The 21,867-nt window shown below is 40.3% G+C and overlaps 1 protein-coding gene across 1 annotated transcript; it reads left to right on the top strand.

The window, feature by feature from the left end:
• Positions 1–2,323: 2,323 nt before the first annotated feature.
• Positions 2,324–21,103, top strand: ndufb11 (NADH:ubiquinone oxidoreductase subunit B11). The gene is made up of 3 exons (XM_062540767.1): positions 2,324–2,578; positions 4,323–4,453; positions 20,876–21,103. The coding sequence occupies exons 1-3, from the start codon at positions 2,393–2,395 to the stop codon at positions 21,000–21,002; spliced, it is 444 nt and encodes a 147-aa protein (XP_062396751.1). The 5' UTR covers positions 2,324–2,392; the 3' UTR covers positions 21,003–21,103.
• Positions 21,104–21,867: the final 764 nt, after the last annotated feature.

Below are 21,867 nucleotides of genomic sequence, written 5' to 3'. Positions count from 1 at the left end.
AGCTCTCTAACGGTAGAGTTAGCTTGTTAGCTTGTTGACCCATTATAACCTATTGAAAACACATAGCAACTAAATCGCTAGCCCACTGAAATGAACTACTATCATGTTTCTGTACAACAAGACTTGTTGTCAACATAAAAACATTCAAACGGATTGTTGTGTATGCCACCTGAACATATTGGGCTAGATAAACCACTGGATATAATCTGAAGCACTAGACTGTCTCGCTAACTAGCAGGCTATAGGCAACAAACAACTTGGACTGGTCCGAGCTTGCTTCTGCCATTAGAAGTCCACATCTGGCAGCACATCTGGCATATGTATGCACAAAGTGCTGTTAACATAACAAACCAAACGATTTCCGACTAAAACAAATAGCCTAACGTTATCAAGCCAGGCACAATTGCTAGCCTAGGCTACGTGAATTAAAATAACGCAGACCAGGAGAGACCTAGATAGTTAAGCTGTAAATAAAGCTAACTTCACTGAATCAATGTCAGCTCCCGGTGTTGATCCCCGTCTTTTGGCAGGCGATTAGGCATAACATTTAAATGTTTACCACCGTTAATAGCCTATTGTGAAACTACGGAAGAGCAATAGGGCCACGGAGTAAAATATTTATTCTAAATCTCTGAGAAAAAAAGTCAAAATTTTTGAGAAAAAAGTCAAAATTTTCAAGAAAAAAAGTCGAAAATTTAAAAAGTCGAAATTTTCGAGAAATAAAGTCAAAAGTTTTGAGAAAAAAAGTCAAAATTTTTGAGAAAAAAGTCAGAAATCTGTAGAAGGCGGTAAAGGTTATAATTAAGATATTGTATAGCAAATTGTACAGTGACAAGTGGCGTAACGCTAGAGCGTGCGTCTTTCACCCAGGGGGCCCTGGTTCGAGTCCCGTCATGATCTAGGATCTGCAGTTTACATATTGACATATTTCCATGGCCATTTTCCGTTAATGGTTTTTAATAATAAACAGATTAATAGACAAATATTTTGAAAGAAAGACAAATAAGCAGTCCAACAGATTGTCACAAACGATCGGGCAGGCAAATCTCCCCTCTTCCTGCTACTATTACGCGCGTGCGCAGAACAGATCACAGTCCCAGAATGGACTAGTCCTTCTCAAGCCTCGCCTTCCATGTCGCCTTCCCGCGGGCCGGAGCGAGCTGTACTTGAACGATATCCCTGCATCTGTCCGCATGCAGTTTCTCCTGCACGAAGGCATTGTCTATGTTCGACTGATTTCGCCTCCTACAGTCCAAGTTCACGACACCGCCTCTTCAAGGTCCGGATAGACCTTGGGGCCTAGCCTACTGTAATTCTGTGCTAAGACTGCAGATCTCTTTGTTAGTTAATCCAATCTCGAAATAAAATGTAATTATGTTGTCCATTACAGCAGCACTATGGCAAGAGACGAAGTCTCTGTCAGCTCCAGCTCTGAATGACTTGTTCCTGGTAAGCTAAAAACAACTTATTAGCCCACGCTACAAAATTCCGCCTAAGGTAGGAAGTGAGCCCCGGTCGAATGATTACTATACGAGAGAGCTAGCGCTGTGCCACATGATACTGTTGAGCCAAGCAGACAATATCCCTGTAGCCGCCTTCTACAGATTTCTGACTTTTTTCTCGAAAATTTCGACTTTTTTTCTCAAAAACTTTGACTTTTTTTCTCAAAACTTTTGACTTCATTTCTCAAAACTTTCGACTTTTTAAATTTTCAACTTTTTTCTCGAAAATTTTGACTTTTTTTCTCGAAAATTTTGACTTTTTTCTCGAAAGTTTTGACTTTTTTTCTCAGAGATTTAGAATAAATATTTCACTCCGTGGCCCTATTGCTCTTCCGTACAGCTGTGCTGCCAGGATCCTGATGAAGGTGCGCAAGCATGAACATATCACCCCCATTCTGAAAAGTCTTCACTGGCTCCCGGTTCATTTCAGAATAGAGTATAAGATCTCACTCCTCACCCACCAGTGCATATATGGACATGCTCCCCTCTACCTACAGGAACTCCTCACCAGACCTCCTCACGCCCCCTGCGGCCAACAAACACTAACACCCTCCAAATCTAGAACCAAGCTCCACAGGATGGGTGAGGGAGGACCAGACTGTAAAAAATAGGAGGACGTAAACGCTGCATGAGAGGCACAGGATGTAAAAGTTGGGAGGGGGAAGGCTATAGGATACTGATAATTACTGAAGTAGAATAGGCTACTGATCATTGTGATGGAAGCCTCCTGGCCAGGTTGATACTATAATGTTTCAGTAGATGGCAGCAGAGCCCATGGCAGCAAGAAGGCAGCATTTTCACTTCCAGTTCAGTCTGTAATTTACACCGGAAGTATATAGTGACGGTGAAGATTCGGCTGTGCAAGGCAGTGGTGGACTTCAGAGTTCAGGATGGCTTCGCGGTTGATTCGGATTTTGCCTTCTCTGTCTCGAATGCGCTTTAGTCCGGTGTACAGTGCTCGTTTTGTCTCTCAATCATCTCCATCGAGCGCTGCAGGTGCTGCCACTGTCACGGATTTGCAGCACGGTCATGCCAAGGATAGTCATGGACACGCAGAGGTCAGCCCGTTTGAGGAGGTGAGTTGGTAGCACTACCATTTCCATATCTCCACTGGCATGACTCAGAACAGAATGTAAATAACATGCTTGCCAGCGCGGTAAACATGTCACCAAGTCACCCCTGGAATGGTAAAGGAACAGAGAACTTCTTTATCTCAGTCCTTGTGAAAGACACAGTGTACACAACGTTATTGTGGCTTAACCTTTTTACTGTCTATGTAACATTAACATTAGCCTATAAAATAACCATTTGAAATATGGACATAGCTTGTGAAATTACTTATTAGTCAATTCAATCCTTTGGTCAGGACACAGAAATGAAAAAGTCATTTTAGTGGTAACGTAAACTCCATGGCCTGTAACTGTTGGTTAACATCGCCGTCATGTCATCCGGAGAAATCTTCCTTGGGCGCCGTTATTAAAAGTATTACGGTTCCCCATTGATTCCGATTGACCATTTCTAATGAAAACGTCAATTACCGTATGTGCTGAACAAACGCCTCTGACATATGCCAGCAACCATTTAACTTTGATAATAACCTGGGTCATTCCGTGTCAAATCACCCAATTTCAGCTACATTTGGAAAGTGACCCTCTCCAAAAAAATCTGAAATAAATCACAGGTGTTTGTAGACTAAACCTATGCATAAATCTTAAATAGTATATCTGGATCACTAATCACAGCCCTTTGATTAGATTTTTTTTAATTCAACAGGAAAATGTGCTTCCATTCACATAGTTTCACTGATGTGTGTGAAATACCAAAAGAGTCAATAATGTTGCAAGTTGACCAAAAAGGATTGTTCCCCATGATGCTTAAAATGACTTGAAGCTTCAAAGGGCTGTAGATTTTAAACCATTAGTGATCCAGGTATACTATTTCAGATTTGTGCATACTGTAGGTCTAGTCTACAAACACCTGTGATTTATTTCAGATTTTTTCGGAGAGGGTCACTTTCCGGCGCTGGGTGATTTGACACGGAATGACCCACCTACATTTTTGTCCGACATATATACAGCAAGAATTTCAAAATGTTATTGACGCAACGTGGAGAAACTTAAGGTAGAACAAAAACATTACATCCGTGACGCATGTTCAATGGAATTCCCCATTGACCCTGTGTCACGAAAAACAGCAGACGTTATTTCTTAAATGTCAGAGTAATGACATTCAAAATGGTACCTTAGTAATACACCACCATTCATAAAGTAACGAAGTATATATAAAAAAAACACAATACATGGATCACCCAAACGACTTCATGCCAGTTTTCAACAGCGCAGCTTTGATAATCATAATAATGGGTGTGAAATATTCCTTAACCACTATGGCGGCATGGCACAGCGCACTTTGCATGACACAGCAACCATGACACAGCAAGTAAAGTTTCTCCACGTTGAGTCAATACAATTTTGAAATTCTTGCTGTATATATGTCGGACAAAAATGTAGGTTATTATTATCAAAGTGAATTGGTTGCTGGCATATGTCAGCGGCGTTTGTTTCAGCACGGAATCAATGGGAGTCAATGGGGAACCGGTGCCCATGGAAGATTTCTCCGGATGACATGACGCCGGATTGGTTAATGATGAAGTTAGCATTAGCAAATTATAGTACGCATTACGCGTCAACAACAGGGTCATCATGTGCATTTAACGTTATCGTCGATGTATTATTTACTTTACAGTAATCAACGCTATTATATATGTTTGTCTTATGTATGTTTGGTTCAATGTGTTCATTTTCTTCCGTATCTTTGTAGAATCCTGAGTACCATGGATTCTCAAGTGATGTCCAGGCAGATGCATGGAACATGAAGCTGGCCTTCTTTCTCAGCATTTCTGTTGCTATTGTCATAGGCGGCACCTTTCTCCATTACCTACCTGACCATGGGTAAGTGTTAATGTAAATGTCAACGAGATTGAACCCGTCCTGGCTCCAGCAGAATATCCGCAGAAACACTGGTTGACATGTATGAAGTTTGAATCACTTCATGTAATGTATCATGTAAACCTTTACCAGAAATGACCAATGGACAGATTGGTTCAGAAATTACCCATGAAGAAGGCAATCTTTGTTATACATTGTATCATGACTTTACTGAAAGGTATTATCATAATGCTAAACGGATATTTATTGTTAGGGACACATGCATGACTGTTCTGATGCTGTTGTTGATTATTAGTGGTGATGACCATAGACTTATTGTTGCATTTAAGCTTCAGGTAGTGTAGTTCCTCATCATAATGTTTCAGGGTTGATTGAATCTCTCCTCCAATACATAAATATGTTGCCAACACAATTTTCCAATCCCTCTGTTCCAGCTCACGTGCAAGGCTAGCCAGTCTGTTTGTAAATAGCCATACAAACTTAATTAATAGCTCAGGCTTTTATTTGCTTTATTCATTTACTTCTATCACGGAACTGAACTGATTTGGGACAGGCTGGGTCTGCATGAGTCAGTTCTTACATTTCTTTCACACAAAACATTTGCTTAGAAAAGATGGGAAATACTTTCAAATTGACTATAGTATAGTGATCAAGGAATGGGCGCATATTTGAACTTTATGGCTGACGAAGGTAGAGAGAGTCACCACCACCACCACCATCATCACTTTCTTTTGGCTTTTTTTCCCATGCTGGCGTAACCTGTGTTGTGTTGAAACTGCGTGGTTCAGCCCTACACATGTTCAGACTCAATCCCGCGAATAGCAGCACCTCGGATCGGGAATCGAGCGTGCTGACAATCGAGCTAAAAGTCCAGGCTACTAGCTTTCATGCCAGCAGCATTCTTGAGGTGGTGGGGAGTGAGGTTTACCAATGTTCCACATGCACAGCTATCTTGCATACGTTACACTTTGGAAATAATGGAAAATGGAAAAGAAATGGAAATAATTCTACCATAGCCTACTTTGGTGCTCATGGGTTTCATGCGTTTCATAGATTGAGCAGTGCTATCTACTCTTACTTTTGTGTGCGTGTTACGAATTCACTTAAAAAAAGAGATTTTATTTAAGAAAAAGAGTTTTTATTTTGCCGTATATGATATGATGTAAAACACTGAATACAAAGGGAAAATTCCCGATGATCAGACACATATGCGAGATGGGTCATTCCATGCCAAACGTACAAATGTCCCCACTCGACCGTTACAGATTTGGCTGAAAAAAATCAAGGTTGTTCACACACTTCTTAATAGGTGTAGTCCCAAATATTAGCTTTCTACTCCAAACAGTTTTGTCACAAAACATGTTTTAGCAACTACTCCCCCCCTTCATTTTTAAGCACCGTTTTCTGAAGAGCCGTTTTCAAATTGCTAATACTATAAAAGTGCTTAAGCTACAGTAAGCGTTATTTGAGAATGGCCATTTCCCTCACGCGTTGCCTGATTCACGCTCTACGTGAAATGTATTACAGCTGTATTACAACTTACCGCCACTAGGTGGCAGTACAGTCCGCTGTAGCATTGCTGCGGTGTGATTGATACTGTAGCCCAGTTCTACTCATTCAATAGGCGGCCAGGAAGCAACCTCTAGTGGCCCAGCCCATATAGTATATTTCGGAAATGCCAACAGAAATCCCTAGGAGCCTAGTCACCTACAGACTGCAACACTGCAACTCTTTTATTGTTTTGTTTTTTCGGGTGTTTGTCAATTCAGTCTGGCACTCTGAAAATGTTCGCAAGGCTCTGCGCTTCGAAAAAGACGAGCATGAACTAACAAACTATTTGTCATAGTTCAAAATTGCCATTAAAGGGATAATCCCGAGTGAAATACACTTTGGATCAATTTTTCGGACTATTGGGAGTACATACGTTGAGTTGACACCAAAATCATGTCATTCGGATGTATTTTGAGAAAGTTCGAGCTCACCGTTTTTAGCCAAAACTCGTTAGCCTGGAAGTGACGCGGGCATGTCCTTTCGCCGCTACAAAACGCTATTTTTATACCTCTTCTACTGTTCCAAACAGCACTACACTTACGTGGTAGTGAGTAGAGGATCCCTAAAGCCAAACCGAAGTATCCCTACGTCTTTATGTGGTCGGATAGAGAGTCCAGAATGAATTTAATCGAGTCCGTACCTTTCCGGAAATGTTAATAAAGTGTTGTTAAAACGTTGCTAGCTAGCATTCTCCACGAACTCCACGAAAATTACCACCGCTGGTTAGTTTGCTTTGCTTTGTGGAGTAATCCATATGGATTGGTGAATATGTAGACTTTAGACCTACTTTCTCGGGGGGCAGAGACATTTTTCAAGGTGGTGTAGGCCCTGAAATACAGTAGCCAAAGTTAAATATTTTAATTGTTCCGTGGGCTATTCGAAATTGCGCTCTGATCAGCGGAGGACGGGAGCAGTGAATCTAAATATTGGTCGTTTATCGAAGAACAGTAGCCTACCATGCCTTACCATTATCTTTGATATTTCGGTGCATGGTTTTGAATATTTTAACAGTTGCCAAAACATATAAGGGATTCAGTCAGTCGAGTTTATTTGATATTCGCGGCATTGAAACGCACGATCAAAACTTCTGACATGCATAGGGTACTGAGGACTGTCCCTCAGAGTCTAATGCTCTGTCAATCTCAGACTCTCACAAAATTAAGGAAGCAAGTAAAATGCAAGATGCACGGGAAGTAGGAGTATGAATGATGTAGTAGCCTACGTTTCTTAACCCTCTAACCGCCCGGGTTTTTTTGGATTTTTGCATAAAAAATTCAAAAGGCCATGGCTTGAAAGTGGTCAGAGATAAAGTCCTACTGTAAATGTGAAAATCATTGAGTATGAACTTAAGTTTATAAAGGGAGTAAATTTACTCATCTAATTAGCATATTATGACGTCACAGGATGGCAATAGCGTCAAATTATGCACATTTCAGTAAATGCTGATTGTTGAACACATTTGAGCAGTTTTACTTTGATTTTTGTAATTTCTCCGACATAACAAATAAACAGGACCACAGCCACATGTAAACCAACAATAGTAAACTAGTATTAGTTTACTATTAGTATTACTACTAGTATTACTATTAGTATTATCACAATCCCTATGTTACTATATAATAAAGTAGCCTGGTCAAATCAGTTCCTATCGCGGATGACTTTGAAGTTCTTCAGAGCCCTATTTTTACTAGACCTGCTGTCTGTACCATGTCAATTACAGACACTATCATCATGATTATCACTGGCACCAAGCACACCATGCTTATTTGAACCCTTTGGTCAACATTGCTGCAGGTAAACATTGACGTACACACGCAAAGACCCACCTCCATTCACAGACGCATCTTGACTGTCACTGCCAATGAACGACCGATCATAATCTCCAAAAGGCAGATATTCTCCTTCAGAATCAGAGTAGGTGAATGGCAGACCCAAGACTTCATAACACACGACTTTGTTTTTTAACATTTGCCGTTTTTCTGCTTCAATTTGTGCATAGCGATCGCGCATTTCACTTCCGCGTTATAAACAGGAAATGCGTCCTTTTTTTTTGTTTCTCGCGAGTAATACAGGCACTTCCTGAAAACTTTTTACTCGAATTTGGGCTTGAATCGAAGCTCTGGATGTCTGCCAACTAGTGGTGGAGAGTACAAAGGCGATTTGTCACCCTACTCGGATCTACCGTCTGTTTTAATCAGTGATGTTGCTTGTCGCAGTACGGCGCCTTGGGCGGTTAGAGGGTTAATGATTGTCGAAATGTTTCTTTCGGGGGAAACACATCCGGCATAGTCCAGCAACATATCGTTATAGTCATTAATTCACCATGATAAACTGCAGTCGTAGCTTTACGTACAGCCTACGGTAGGCCTATGCCTATCTCTGAATCAACATGAACATGAGTAGCCTACTTATATCTAAGTTGCTAGAACTTTATTTTGCGTTGCTATAGGTCTAGTCAATGGTGAAACTGAATCACCGCTCACTGCCCTATCGCCCTGTCAAGTGTAGCCATGTATTAATAAGACATTTTATTTTCAGTTGTCAAAAGTGGTGGGGACAAAATCTGTGATAGCAAAAAGTGTTCAAATGACGCCTATCTATCTATCTATCTATCTATCTATCTATCTAACGTTCGGTTTCACTTGCGCAAAAAGACGAGCTTTGTTGTTGTTTCCCACTGTCAACTCAAATTGGTGAGGGTTCTGTTACATCTGCGATCAAGTGATTTGAAACATAGAAATTATTATAACGATTAGTCTAGTCTAAGCATCTAGACCTATGCCGTGCCGACTAAGGCATTCCACAGATGGCTACCACAAAGCGATTCTAGGGCTCCGAAATGGGCAGCAGCAGCACTGGGTGAGAGCCATTAAGTGTTGGAAGCGAACTGTAGCCTACCATCCCCCTCTGTGAGCTGACCTCTGTGCCTTAGAACACGAATTAAAAATCCCCCACCCCCCCAAGAGCAGTTTTACACATCTTTAGCAATCTTTTGTTGAGTGTGCGTCTGCAACAGTGAGCCCGGCTTTCGGAAACAGCAGCATCATTTTCGTCGGGGACCGGATAGCATACATGTCTCCACCACTTTTTATGACGAACTTTTTTGTCCCCACCATTTTTTAAATGTTTATCCATTCATAAAAAAAGTTGGTGCCCACCAGTGATGCGCGAGTAGGCTACGTGTCTGAACGGCCCGCCCCGCCCCACCGTTTACAACTAACTCGACCGCAACTCGGACCGCAAAAAATAATTATTAAAATAGCCTACTGTACCCGACCCGCTTCCCGACCCGCTTACTGTAAAAAATAGTCTAACTTAGCCGTAGCGTCATTGAGCTACGCAAAACTGGTATCTCACATGCATGTAAAACAATATAGCCTAGGCCTAATTATCTATAGCCTAGTGATTGCTCAGAATTTGGGAAACATGCATTTAGTCTACCTTTTTTTGTTCCATGTCAGCATTCATCCAAAAATTAGGCTATTTGACTCAACATTGATCATAATTAGCCTACAATTTGGCCTACAAATTCTGTTTCAGCCGTTCCTCACATGAATGCGTCGAGGCTCCCAAGCATGAAATGCAGGCATAGAATATTACAGTATTAGCCTACTATTAAGAAACTCTTTATTAACGTCTTCATCAGTGGACCAAAACAAAAATCAAAACCAAAACCCATAGAGCCCGATTGAGTGCGTCATTGCTCCGTGATTATAAATTGCAGCGAGATGAAACCTTTATTGCACGAAAGAGCAGACGTACGGCTTTCCAACGAGCCACTTTATAAGTTGCGCAAGGACGCACATTGCATGCTCATACCAATTGTAGATATGCCTTGATGGCATTAAATTAAGAAATATTTCCTGATTGAGGAAACTTTTAGTTATTTTTCTTTCAGTCCATGGTTCCCCCATTCGATCTTGCTGCAAATTATCAGACTTGAGAAGCACGCATCGCATCGGCAACTTCGCTGCTCAGTAGCCGAATTTTCGAGGCCGAGGCCAGCAGTTCGAGAAAAAAGTTGCAGATCATAGACAAAGAAAGAATAGGCCTATGCTCTGAGAACAGAACACAACTGAATGTCAAGTGTAACCGAGGGTCTGTCTACGCAGAAACAACAAGTGCATTTCTACATGTTCGTGACAAAATGTGGGGAATAGAATCGCGTTCCAGAGAGAATGCTGCAAATTATGTGTTTCTAATTATGTGTATTTTTTTTACCGACCCGACCAAACATGACCCGAATATGATATCATTAAAAATATTTTTTCTTGACCCATAACCGAGCAGAGTCGAGAAAAAGAAGACTAGCCTATATGCAAACATGTTATGTGCAAATCTAACAACTGAGATGCATCCCCTAATCATTATAGGTCAAAAAAGACAAGTAGAACACACAAACAACCATAGGATTCATGAGGTCATATCCTTTTGAAATAAATTAAGTCACCGTTAATGCTATGGGGCAAACAAGTGTTTCTTAGCGTCTTGAAACTTTCTTCTGTGAACTGAAAGTCAGTCCGATCGAACTTCATTCAAAGGCAGTCCATAATTCAAATGAAATTGTTTTCTAACGAAAAAGTCCTAACTTTTATAATAGGCCCAAATAATAGAATAATTAAATAGACAAATGTGTGTGGTGCGTCGGAAAATGGGACATTTTATTTTTAATTGTTTGCCTGATCAAAACCGTTCAGGAATTATTTATGCAAAAGTGAAACGTTCGTAATTTATTCTCCCTCCTTCGCTTTCGGTTCGGAATGAAACAGCATAAGAGAGCATAAACCATAGTTTCTCCTGTAAGCCTATTTTATTTTACAAATTTGACAACAGCCAGCTTACATTTCAAATAAACATACAGCCTAATGTATAGGCTACATAGGCAAGAGGTTTGTGGTACGTCGGAAAATGGGACATTTTATTTGTAATTGTTTCCTGCATTTAGAGTCAAGAATAACATTCGTGAACCATTTTGTTTTGTTGCCAGCATAAAAACAAGCGCACCATCGGCCTATCCACACATTTGAAATGAAATGTATGAATTGACCCAAAAACGAGAACACAATTTGCGCTTTGGACATGTGGAATTTAGTGGAAACTGGCCTCGTGACCTCATGAAACCATTAGTGACAGCAAAACAAACCTAAACAAAACTGCCAGTGCCAGATGCATCTTCATAAAATGGGCTAACAGAAGACACCTTCATAAACAATAACACGTTTTATCGTGAGACTGCTAGGCTATTAAAAGCAGAAAAGATGTTCAGCTTGCTTCAGGATTTAATTCACTTTTGGTTTGTTTGGCTAGTGGTAAATGTCGACTTTCCTAACCCTGCTCACAAGTGCCACCTGGTGGTTGTTTGGGTCATTGCAGCTTCACTTGGGAAAAATAAATAAAATACACGTGATTCACGTGTGATTCTCATGAGAATCTCACGTGAAAGCGGCCAATGTCAACCAACGCCCACTGTAGCTCATTCAAACTTTCCAGACTCAAAATACACTACCGTGACTTGAGGAATATGGATTTCCAAGGGTGTGGTTTGGGTATATCAAAGTATTTGTGGTGCTTGAATTTGGTTGAAAATTTTACTCTATGCTCTGTGGCAGCATTTTTGAAGGCCTGTGGAAAGCTTCATGTTTGAGCTAGAATTTTGAGTAGTTGCTAAAACATGTTTTGTGACAAAACTGTTGGGAGAAGAAAGCTAATATTTGGGCCTACACCTATTAAGAAGTGTGTGAACAACCTTGATTTTTTTCAGCCAAATCTGTGACGGTCGAGTGGGGACATTTGTACGTTTGGCATGGAATGACCCAGATAACAAAATAAAAAGAGATGGTTGCAAACTGAGACAGAACAGGAAAAGTAAAAGGACAAACTCAATCTTACTTTCTGGTGTTAATGGAGTGATTGCCTTCCTCCCGTTCATGGAGCAGAGGCCACTCCATGAAAAGTGAAAAAGTGAGTCTTCCGGGAAATCTTACTACCCTGCGCTCGCTAAACTCACAACTAAAAACGTGCAAGAAAGTTACAACCGCTCAACTAATAATAAGAACTCTAAACCATTAACAAAGTGCGAAAAGCAGAAAAATAGTAAACAAAGGAATGCCAGCCAGCCGGTTGAAAAGCGGCAGCAGCGACATTTCCGGAAAGGTACTGGCTTGATTAAATTCATTCTGGATTCTCTATCCGACCACATAAAGACCTCGGGATACTTCGGTTTGGCTTTAGGGACCCTCTACTCACTACCACGTATGTGTAATGTTGTTTGGAACAGGAGAAGAGGTATAAAAATAGCGTTTTGTAGCGGCGCAAGGACATGCCCGGGTCACTTCCAGGCTAACGAGTTTTTGGCTAAAAACGGTAAAATCAAACTTTCTCAAAACACATCCGAATGACATGATTTGATGTCAACTCAACGTATGTACTCCCAATCATCCGTAAATTGATCTAAATTGCAGTTTACTCTGGATAATCCCTTTAACACTAGTGTGCATCATTTTCAAATTCGTTTTGGAAGGTATATGGCAATTTATTAGTCTGGCTATCACCATACTAAGCTCAATCTTTTAATATTGAACACTAGTATGGGCTTTATTTCTACTGTATGAGAGATGTGCTCTTTCGGAGGAGGGGCGGGACTTTCAAGCTCTATTGGCATCGTTCAAATCATGACTCTGTACGCTTGGATAATCCTTCAACCAATCAGACAATTGGAGGCAAAGGTTCTAGTAGGGAACAGAGGAGATGTGTAGGTTTCCAGCCTAAGCAGCTGGGCAAAATCCAAATTCGCCGGCAGGTCAGGCAGGGTTCACCCGGAGAGAAGAAATACTCTTTTCTGATTGGCTGGTAGGGTGGCTATTAATTCTGAATAACTGAACACCCATGAAGAAGATCTGGTCTGGTCTAGGGTTGGGTGATGTCCCCTTAATTGGCATTTGACGATGTGTACAGTAAAACATTGTGATGGACATATTTCATGTTCATTGTAGGCTTTACTGCGAGCCTAAAAAAGACAATAACACATTCACGTTGCAATTAGGATTATTTGAACAAGACAGTAGTCTCTGTCAACCATCACGATGAACGATGTTATCGTCCATTGGCATAACCCTAGTATATGGTCATGTGAAATGCAGATAAATGCATACATGTATGTATGCATGTATATCATTCCCACCAGCCTCCCATTATATGCACTACTATGGAGGTCTGTGTTCTGGGAAGACCCACGCTGCCTAAATGAAAGATTTCACAGCATGACATTGCTGACTGTATCGCCAAAAGATACCAGATAGTATCTTAACAACAAAATTCTAACTGTGGCCAACAAGGCTCTGTGTGGTTTTTCAAAGGTTTTGCAGGTCTTTTAGGTAGCTAGCTTGCTAGTTGTAGACCATATACCCGCTGTGCTGCTTGATTGCCCCATTATGGAAGAATTGGTATACAGTATACCCCTTGTCAAAAAAAGGGAAAAGTATGTGTTAAGAGTCCCTTTTTTTGGCCCAGGGCTGATACACCAAAGTTTAATGCCAATTGTTCTGGGCACACGGTGGCAATGGTGGAAACTCTATTCTCCCTGTTTTGAGTCTGTGTGCCATGGAGATTATTTTGATGCTGTTGCATAAAATTATTGTATACTGTTGCTTCAAGCTCTCTGACCAGATATCTAATGACCGACTACACATTTATCAAGTTGAGATGTGCACAGTGGTTAAAATAGAAATGCTATCATTTTAACTATAGATAGACATCTAATTGCATGTGGGCTATGTTGTTTATAGTTTTAGAACCTCAGTGCAGAAAAGAATAAGCTTGATTGGCATCTGTGAACAGTTTTGTCCAGATTTTCAATTTACATGCATCTCAGCAAACCTGAAAGTTTTGTCTAAAATGACACTCTGTTTTGTAGTTTGTATGCTATTGTTTGTCTGTCGTTCTTCTTACTGCATCTATCAGAATCAATGCTATCGCTCAACAAGTGGATGTGATTAGATCTGCACTCATATGTGCTACAACCAAAAGTGGTTCTATTGCATGCTTCATACAGTTAAGGCCCAACATTATTAGCCCCCCTGAAATGTTGGAACATTACTCTAAAATTCTCTCTAAATTTTCATCCCTGGTCAAATTTTAAAAATCAAACATTCGCCAGTGTTATTATGTAGAATCTGGTGCATTTTGGAGTGTTAATATTATTATTAGGAATGTTTAATCTCAAATTGTGGTCAAAATGATTTTAGCACACACGACCAACCTGTCACCTTTCAAGCCGCACCTTTGCAGTCAGTGACCAAGTTTCCATCCAGTTTTTGCAACGTTTTGTTATCGACAAACAGAATATGCGTGAAATAAATTGTGCGATATTTGCTGTCTCCAGCCTATTTCCATCCAACTGGCTTTCTGTCGATAAAATGCTGTGCGTGATGACGTCACACACCCCTAAAACGAACTGTCGCATAAGTCTTGGTGTATCGCCAAAAAAATCTGCCTTTGAGCCGTTTCCTTACAGAATTTTGGGTATGTCGCAAATTAGCTACCTTTTTACTTTCCACGTGACACCCCCTTCCACCCCCTTCCACAAACAAACAAAAATGTAGAGATTAGTCAGACAGTTTTTTTAAATTTGCCAGCTAACAGTAATTAGTATTTCAGTGTCACAAATGTTGTAGCATTCCTTTGCCGTTTTCTATCAAAAATAGCTGTGATATCATTTTCCTCAATTAAATTGAGGAAATACCGGCGGTTCTTCTCATCTGTCCATGCGAACCGCTCGCGATATTTGTGTTATTTCAACGTGATGATAATGCATCATGGGATACATGAATGTGTGATAAAGCCTTTTTTCCTGACAAAAAGTGTTTCCAATCTAATTTTTGCGACATTTGAAGAATCGATATGGTGTTAATGCGCTAAAATTAAACGGAAAAATATTCTGTCGACATTTGCAAAATTCTATCGATAATTAGCGTTTCCATCAGCTATATCGGTAAAAAATAAAAGCGCTAAAATATTTTCTCGCAAAAACGCCTTGGATGGAAACCTGGCTAGTGAATGTCCAGACAACACCTGAACACCCAATCAGCATTGATTGTTTACCTAAAGACTTCAAGGAACAGGCCTACAGGCACTTGAACACCTGTCTGAGAGGGGACTGCCTTAACAGCAGGCTTGTGCACAATTCCGAATTTTAGAATTTGCCTCCATTCAATTCACGAGTTGAAATTTGAATTGAATTGGCCCCACCCCACAGGAAGTTGAATTTAAATTTGAATTGGAATGACAGGAAGTGGAATTCAATTCATGGCCATTCAAAACAATTCCACAGTCACATAACAGGAAGAATGTGTTGAGTCTCACATACATTCAGTTCAGGGAAAATTACATTGGAAACGTAATTGATTACTTAATTGTTAAACACTACACTGCAAAAAAGGGTGATTACTTAAGTGTATTATTCCTTTTCTTTTGCTAGTATATTTTCTGGACTTTTTGCCATTATTCAGATAGGACAGTGAAGATAGACAGGAAGCGAGTGGGCGAGTAAAAGAAATGGGATATGGCCACAAGTGGGATTTTTTTATTTGTCATTTTATTTGTAAGGGACCATGTAAAGTTTTTAACATAAATGTTTCCATTTGATGCACTGTACTAATTTACATCCGTAGTCCCCCTGGCAGGGCACAATTACACATGTACAGCAGACAAACAAAGAAGACCATATACACAAGAACATGTTAATGAGTGCAATGCTGTGTGGTTTTCAGTAGATGTTTTAGATGCAATTTAAAACTGCTAATAGAGCCAGCGGTCTTTATGTTATCAAGTATGCCATTCCATTGTGTGGTGGCATTCACTGCAAATGCTGACTTACCAAAGGTAGAATAGCGAAAGGGAACTAAACAGTTGTGTATGGATGCTATTCTAGTGGATCTTACAGAATTTACAGGACGACGTTGGACAAACTCAAGTAGGTGTGGCATTACGGACTATTTTGCCCTAGACTACGCCACCCCAGGAATTGCCAGAGGCCCCAGGGACACCCCACACATACTAATAGGTCACACAAGTTTGTTTGTCTGAATGAGCAGAGACGTGGTTTACAAAATATAGAATATAATTTATTAAACAGGAAGTCTACTCCGGGCTTAGGCTTGTTTCTAGGGAACTTGGGGGAGGGATGCAACATCCCCAACCGAGAGGCAATTCAGAGTGCTCACAAATGACATAACAAGATGGGTGAATTAAGAGTTGAAGTCACTAGGCACAGCAAAGCACCGCACACAACACACTTTAAAGGGGGTTCCCCCATTTAGCCCAAGCAAGGAACAGAAAGAAATACAAACAATATGCTAAATGAAAACAAAGAATAAACACAAGACTGAACACAGAAGAGTCCAATGGTGCCACAGTCCTCGGCCTCTGTGGTACAGCTCACAACATCGGAACAGCAGGGCCAAACAGGGAGAGACTGGAGCCGTCCAAACCAGTCTCCTCGACTGACCCATCGAACCAGCGTTGCCCCAGCACAGGGAGAACAGACAGACATCACAGACACACAAGACAACATGAAACGACCACCCAGATACAGAACAGCCTCGTAGGTTGGCTGCCACCCGATGTTCAGGCCTGCAGAAGTGGAGAACAAGAAATACAATGAGCTCCAATATATCGCCAAACAATGACTGGGTTGGACTAAACTGAGGCCTACCATCTCACGTAGAATGTAGACAAAAAGTCAGCGGTAACTCTATAGCAGTTTGTGGCCAGCAGTCCTTTACGGATCTACAGGGATCCAGTGCACAGGCGAGTGAATCCAAAAGCATGGCCACTGCTTCTAACGTAACCTTGCTCATTTGTTGCAGCGGCAAACAAATAGCCAACCTGGCTTGAAACTCAGGGAAGGAACTGGGGTGGCATCCAACCAGTGCCCAGGGCTCAGACCTATGAGGACAGGTCTGCTCCCCACTTATAGAGCACCAGCAGCCAGTCCTGGTGCTAACAATCAGGGCAACGAGGGGGAGGGGCTAGAGGAATAAGTCAATTGCCAAAACAATCGTACCAATCAGTTCACCCTGCTACATAAGCAAGCAGGGGCCAGACCATTCAAAATTCTGTATTCTAGACATAGATTTGAAAAGAAATGGAAATTCTCAAAGTTTAAAAGATTGTGTTTATCTAAAATTTCACAGTGATGGTGCAGAAATGGCTTTTTGTCAAACACCTTTAGTGCTTGTTTTTACAGTGATTCAATTTGTTTAGTTGTTGTTTTACCAGCCTGCCCCCAACAGGTAATACAGTATGAAATGTGTGAGAAGATCAAAGCATGCATAAATATCTTTGCTGCTTCCATAGAGAGTGAGTGTCTAATCTGCCTAAAATTGGCTAGATCGTATTTAATAGTTTTGGACATGTTTTTTTGGACATATGTTTCTTGAAATTTAAGTTAACATCCAGTGTTACACCAAGATATTTAAAATGGGTTACTATTTCAATGTGTTCACCCCTAATGAGTATACCTGGATTAGAGGTATATGTGTTAGTTTTGGAGAAAAACATGCCTTTTGTTTTGCTGACATTTAGACTAAGGCAAGATTTGTCAAGCCACTTAACCACACTCTGCATTGCTTTAGTTAGTTTCTCAGCTGCCACCTGAGGATTCATTGCATGTGTGTATAAAACAGTGTCGTCAGCGTACATCTGTACATCCACGCCATGGCAATTTTGAGGAAGATCATTAATATACAGACTAAAAAGTAGTGGGCCTAACACTGAACCTTGAGGCACACCCATTTTGCAAGTAACTGGAACACACATGTTTTACTTTGACACACTGCATCCTGTTTGATAAATATGAAGACATCCATGCCAGAGTATTAGTTGAGAAGTTGAAATTAGCTAATTTAGAGAGAAGTACATCATGATTGACTGTATCAAACGCTTTCTGTAGGTCTAAAAATACAGCACCAACAACCCCACCTTTATCCAGCTTAGATTTCACTTGCTCTGTGAGATGTAAGACTGCTGTCTCAGTGGAATAACCCTTTCTGAAACCAAAGTGCATGCTGTGTAAACTTGGGTTGCTTGAGTTAAGAAAAGTTGTCAGCTGTTCAATGACAACCTTCTCAGCCACCTTAGATAATACCCTTGCTGAAACGTCACAAAGTGACGTGACCGCGCCGGACGGCACCATGCTGGACAGTAGAAAGATAGGAGATGTATGGCAAATTACATTATGAAGAAGTGAACACCTTCACTTAAACATCTTTTGTAGTTCAATGCATTACTTTGTTCAGCGTCTGGGAGTCATATAAACATGCCAGTGGTGTTGTAAGGTGAAATGGGTTGTGATCGCAAATTTACATAGTTATTAAACTAATGATAACAGCACTAACATAGGGCAGCTAGATCGTAGTCTACTGTTAATATTAGCCTACTGTATATTAACACCCATATTAAGTATTTCTGGGGTAAAATATTTCAAACTGATTTGGCCACTTTATTTGTAATGCTCTTAACAGATGTAACATAATCAAAACATAACATATCAGTATATGAAATAATGTTAGCTGTCATTGAACACTATTATTAGCTATCCTAGCTAACGTTTATCCTAGCACTGAACTCGTTAAACGCGCCGTCCCATTCAAAGTTTATGGTTGCTATAACAACCCTTGCTGAGCTTAGTAGACTGACCAGATGACAGTGCAATCGTGGTTGAAATATTCCCGAAACACTCAAGAAAACAAAGCAAACAAAGCATCTGTATCAAGTAATCGGATGTTGATTCATTACAAACAATATGCAAACAGTGGTGGAAGGGCATTATAAAGGTTAAATTTCACTATAATCTCTGAGCTATGCTGTACGTCCCATCAGAACCCATTGATTCGACTCGTCTTCTTGCCGTCCAGCTAGCTATTTCGCTGTGGCGCAAACTTTTATGACATCATTGGCAAGGGGTCAATCTATAATTACTGGCTTCATACTGGTCCCCGGATTTGAACCGAGTCCCTAAGGGTACTTGGACGAGTACATGGTACCACTGCTGTAACCTGTTAAGCCACATTGCCACAGCTCGTGATAAATCTAGATTACGTATATTTAAAGTTGTTACAGCCTCAGAATAAGTTAAATATAAATATAAGCAACTGCTGTTTTCTAAGATGATATCTTAAATCTTAAATGTCATCTTAAATTAAGGCAAATGTTCTTGTTACTGAATCTTAAAACAAGCTTTATTTTGATGAGAATTTGAGGGAGAGATGTAAAAGATCTCATTTTAACAGTATTTACCTCATTTTAAGATTGCATGCCTATTTGAGACAAGAAAGATATGGTTGTGCTTGATTTGATAGTGTAAAGTTGAACACTTAAAGTAAGAAATTCACTCTTAAAACAATATAAATGATCTAAAACTTCTCATGTTTTTTTTTTTTTTTATCTTTATAAGAATCAAATAATTTGCAGTGTACCCTTAAATTATGTATGTGAATTTATTTGAATTTCATTGAATTTCAATTCTGCATCCTGTTTTTGACCTCAATTCAAATTCAATTCAAACTCAAGAATTGAATTGGAAGGAGTCATTCTCAATTCAATTCTGAATTTTGCACAAGCCTGCTTTACAGGCATGCTGAAGATGAAGGAAATCTGTCTGGACCTCAGAAAGAAAATCATTGAGGCCTATAATATGGAGAAAGGCTAGATGCTTCACAGTCTGTAGAACAGCCGTGCAAGTCATCATTACAAAGTACAAAGAGTTCCAAGTTTGTGCATAACAAACATAAGTGTGGATGAAAATGCTAAATATCTCAATCTATAGAGAGAAAAATCATCAGGGATGTTAGCAAGCATCCCCGCACATCCGCCAAAATGATAGTTTCCGACCTTGAGACCTCTGGGGTTAAAGTCTTGAGGAAGGCACAATACATTCTCACACAGGATAGGGATCAATACTACTTTCCACTATCCAAAAGATTTAGTATACATCTCTTCTATGATTTATTTCGATTTTATAATGTTGATAATTGCATAATCATTGAAAAAAAGCATAGATAGTTCTAAAATGAAATTAACGTTTTTCCTTCTTTTTTGAATTAACCTTCCCCGTCATTTTGACGTCACATTGTCGCGGGACAGGTCGGGTATACATTAGGCCTTATGGGGCTGTTTTGCTGTCTCAGGCATAGGGAGTCTTGTTTGGGTGCTTGAAAAAAAAAAAGCATAGTGAAAAGTGGACTAAAACGCCCTAAAGGATACCAAAATCAAGGTGCTGGAATAGCCTACACAGAGACCAGACCTCAACCCCATTGAGAATCTGTGGCACGTGCTTAAAGCAAAAGTCCATACAATAAAACCATGCAGTTTGGACGAGCTGGAGCTAAAGAGTGCGTAAGAGATATGTGCCAATCTAGTAAAAGGCTATTCCAAGAAGTTGTTGTCAGTTGAAGCAAAGTAAGGCTACACTATTGACTAATAATGGTCTGGGGGCTAATCATTTTGAACATGTCAATTCTTGCTTTTCTTGTCACAAATCAGAGCATGAGTAAAAAATGATCACCAAACTTTGTGGGCATACTGTCTTCTCTTTTGTAATCATATAAACTAGGCACATTTTTGGAAATGGTCGTTTTCATGTATAAACAAAGGATTATATCTGATTTCACAAGGGGGGCTAATTATTTTGGCCTTAACTGTATATGGCACCCCTAAATGGTTCTTTAAGCCATTTTGAATATTTCATCAATGGAACCCCTGAGTTTTTTTTTTTTTAAAAGCCTGCATGGTTTGATATAGCTCCCCAAGAACTCTTTTTTGCATGCTCTCTCTTAAAATGACGTTTGTTTGTTTTGTGCTGTGCATTTTCACCAGAATGAGGCAGTGGGCCAGAAGGGAGGCCGAGAGACTGATCAAGAAGAGGGAAGCTGAGGGGTTGCCCATCATGACGGAGAACTACTACGATCCTAGCAAGATTGTTCTTCCATCAGCAGAAGAGTGAAATGTACATTTACTGAATATGTGTTAGTTAAAATATGTTTTTGCTCTTAATTGTAAAATATGACAACAGTATGCTACTGTAATAAAATAATTTGTGCTATGCCCTTTTTGTATAATTTTGTTGTTATATTGGCCTTATATGAGAAATTTAAGGATTTTAGTATTTAAAGACAGTTGGGGGTTATTGAAAGGCAGCGATATCTGTAGCCTGACTCTCGCCAGACCCTTGTAGTTCCGCCATGCTCCACCAGAGGCGTTTCGCTGAGCTCCACACAAGGGTCTGGACGCGAGGGCAATCCAAACCCCTGGGCCAGTGATCAAAAAATAAGCAACCAATCAGGAGCGCCGAAGCGAGTGTTTGATTCAAATAACAATGGCGGCACGCAGCGAGGAGTCTTGTGCTGACATTGATTCTGCTATTTCAACCGTTTTGTCGAATCTATCGAGTATTCATTCTTTAAAAGATTAACAGAGAATAGTTTTGAAGACATTTATTGGTGGCAGGGATGTTTTTACTCTTCTTCCGACCGGGTTTGGCAAGAGCTTGAAGAAGCCTAGCACGTCATTCAAGATAACAGGCAAGTGGTTTATCGAATCACATGCGAGGATGTTTTACAAGGACCCGCCTTCAGAAATACATCTCCTATCGAGAAGTCCCAGATCCTTGTGTGAAGCAGACAGCGAACTACAGGATCTGGCGAAAGTCAGGTTACGATATCGGATGTCTTAAGGGGAAAAAATAATACTTTGTTTTATGTACTTTGCGCTTTTACAGATACTTGCCTGCCACCAGGAGATGTTTTCCAGTTAGTGAGCACATCTGATATGTTTTTAGTGATGCAGCATGAGGTTCAAGTGCCACAGGC

This window comes from Sardina pilchardus, chromosome 7 (assembly GCF_963854185.1).
Source record: "Sardina pilchardus chromosome 7, fSarPil1.1, whole genome shotgun sequence".
NCBI classification, from domain to species: domain Eukaryota; kingdom Metazoa; phylum Chordata; class Actinopteri; order Clupeiformes; family Clupeidae; genus Sardina; species Sardina pilchardus.
The sequence above is the reverse complement of the archived record's forward strand: the minus strand, read 5'-3'. Positions and strand labels throughout refer to the sequence as shown.

What these genes read in the sequence shown, in the direction of transcription:
- ndufb11 (XM_062540767.1), top strand. Translation starts at nt 2,393, where the DNA reads ATGGCTTCGCGGTTGATTCGGATTTTGCCTTCTCTGTCTCGAATGCGC. An exon ending in AGGTCAGCCCGTTTGAGGAG is followed by an intron (nt 2,579 to 4,322) that starts GTGAGTTGGTAG and finishes GTATCTTTGTAG; the next exon opens with AATCCTGAGTACCATGGATT. An exon ending in CATTACCTACCTGACCATGG is followed by an intron (nt 4,454 to 20,875) that starts GTAAGTGTTAAT and finishes CATTTTCACCAG; the next exon opens with AATGAGGCAGTGGGCCAGAA.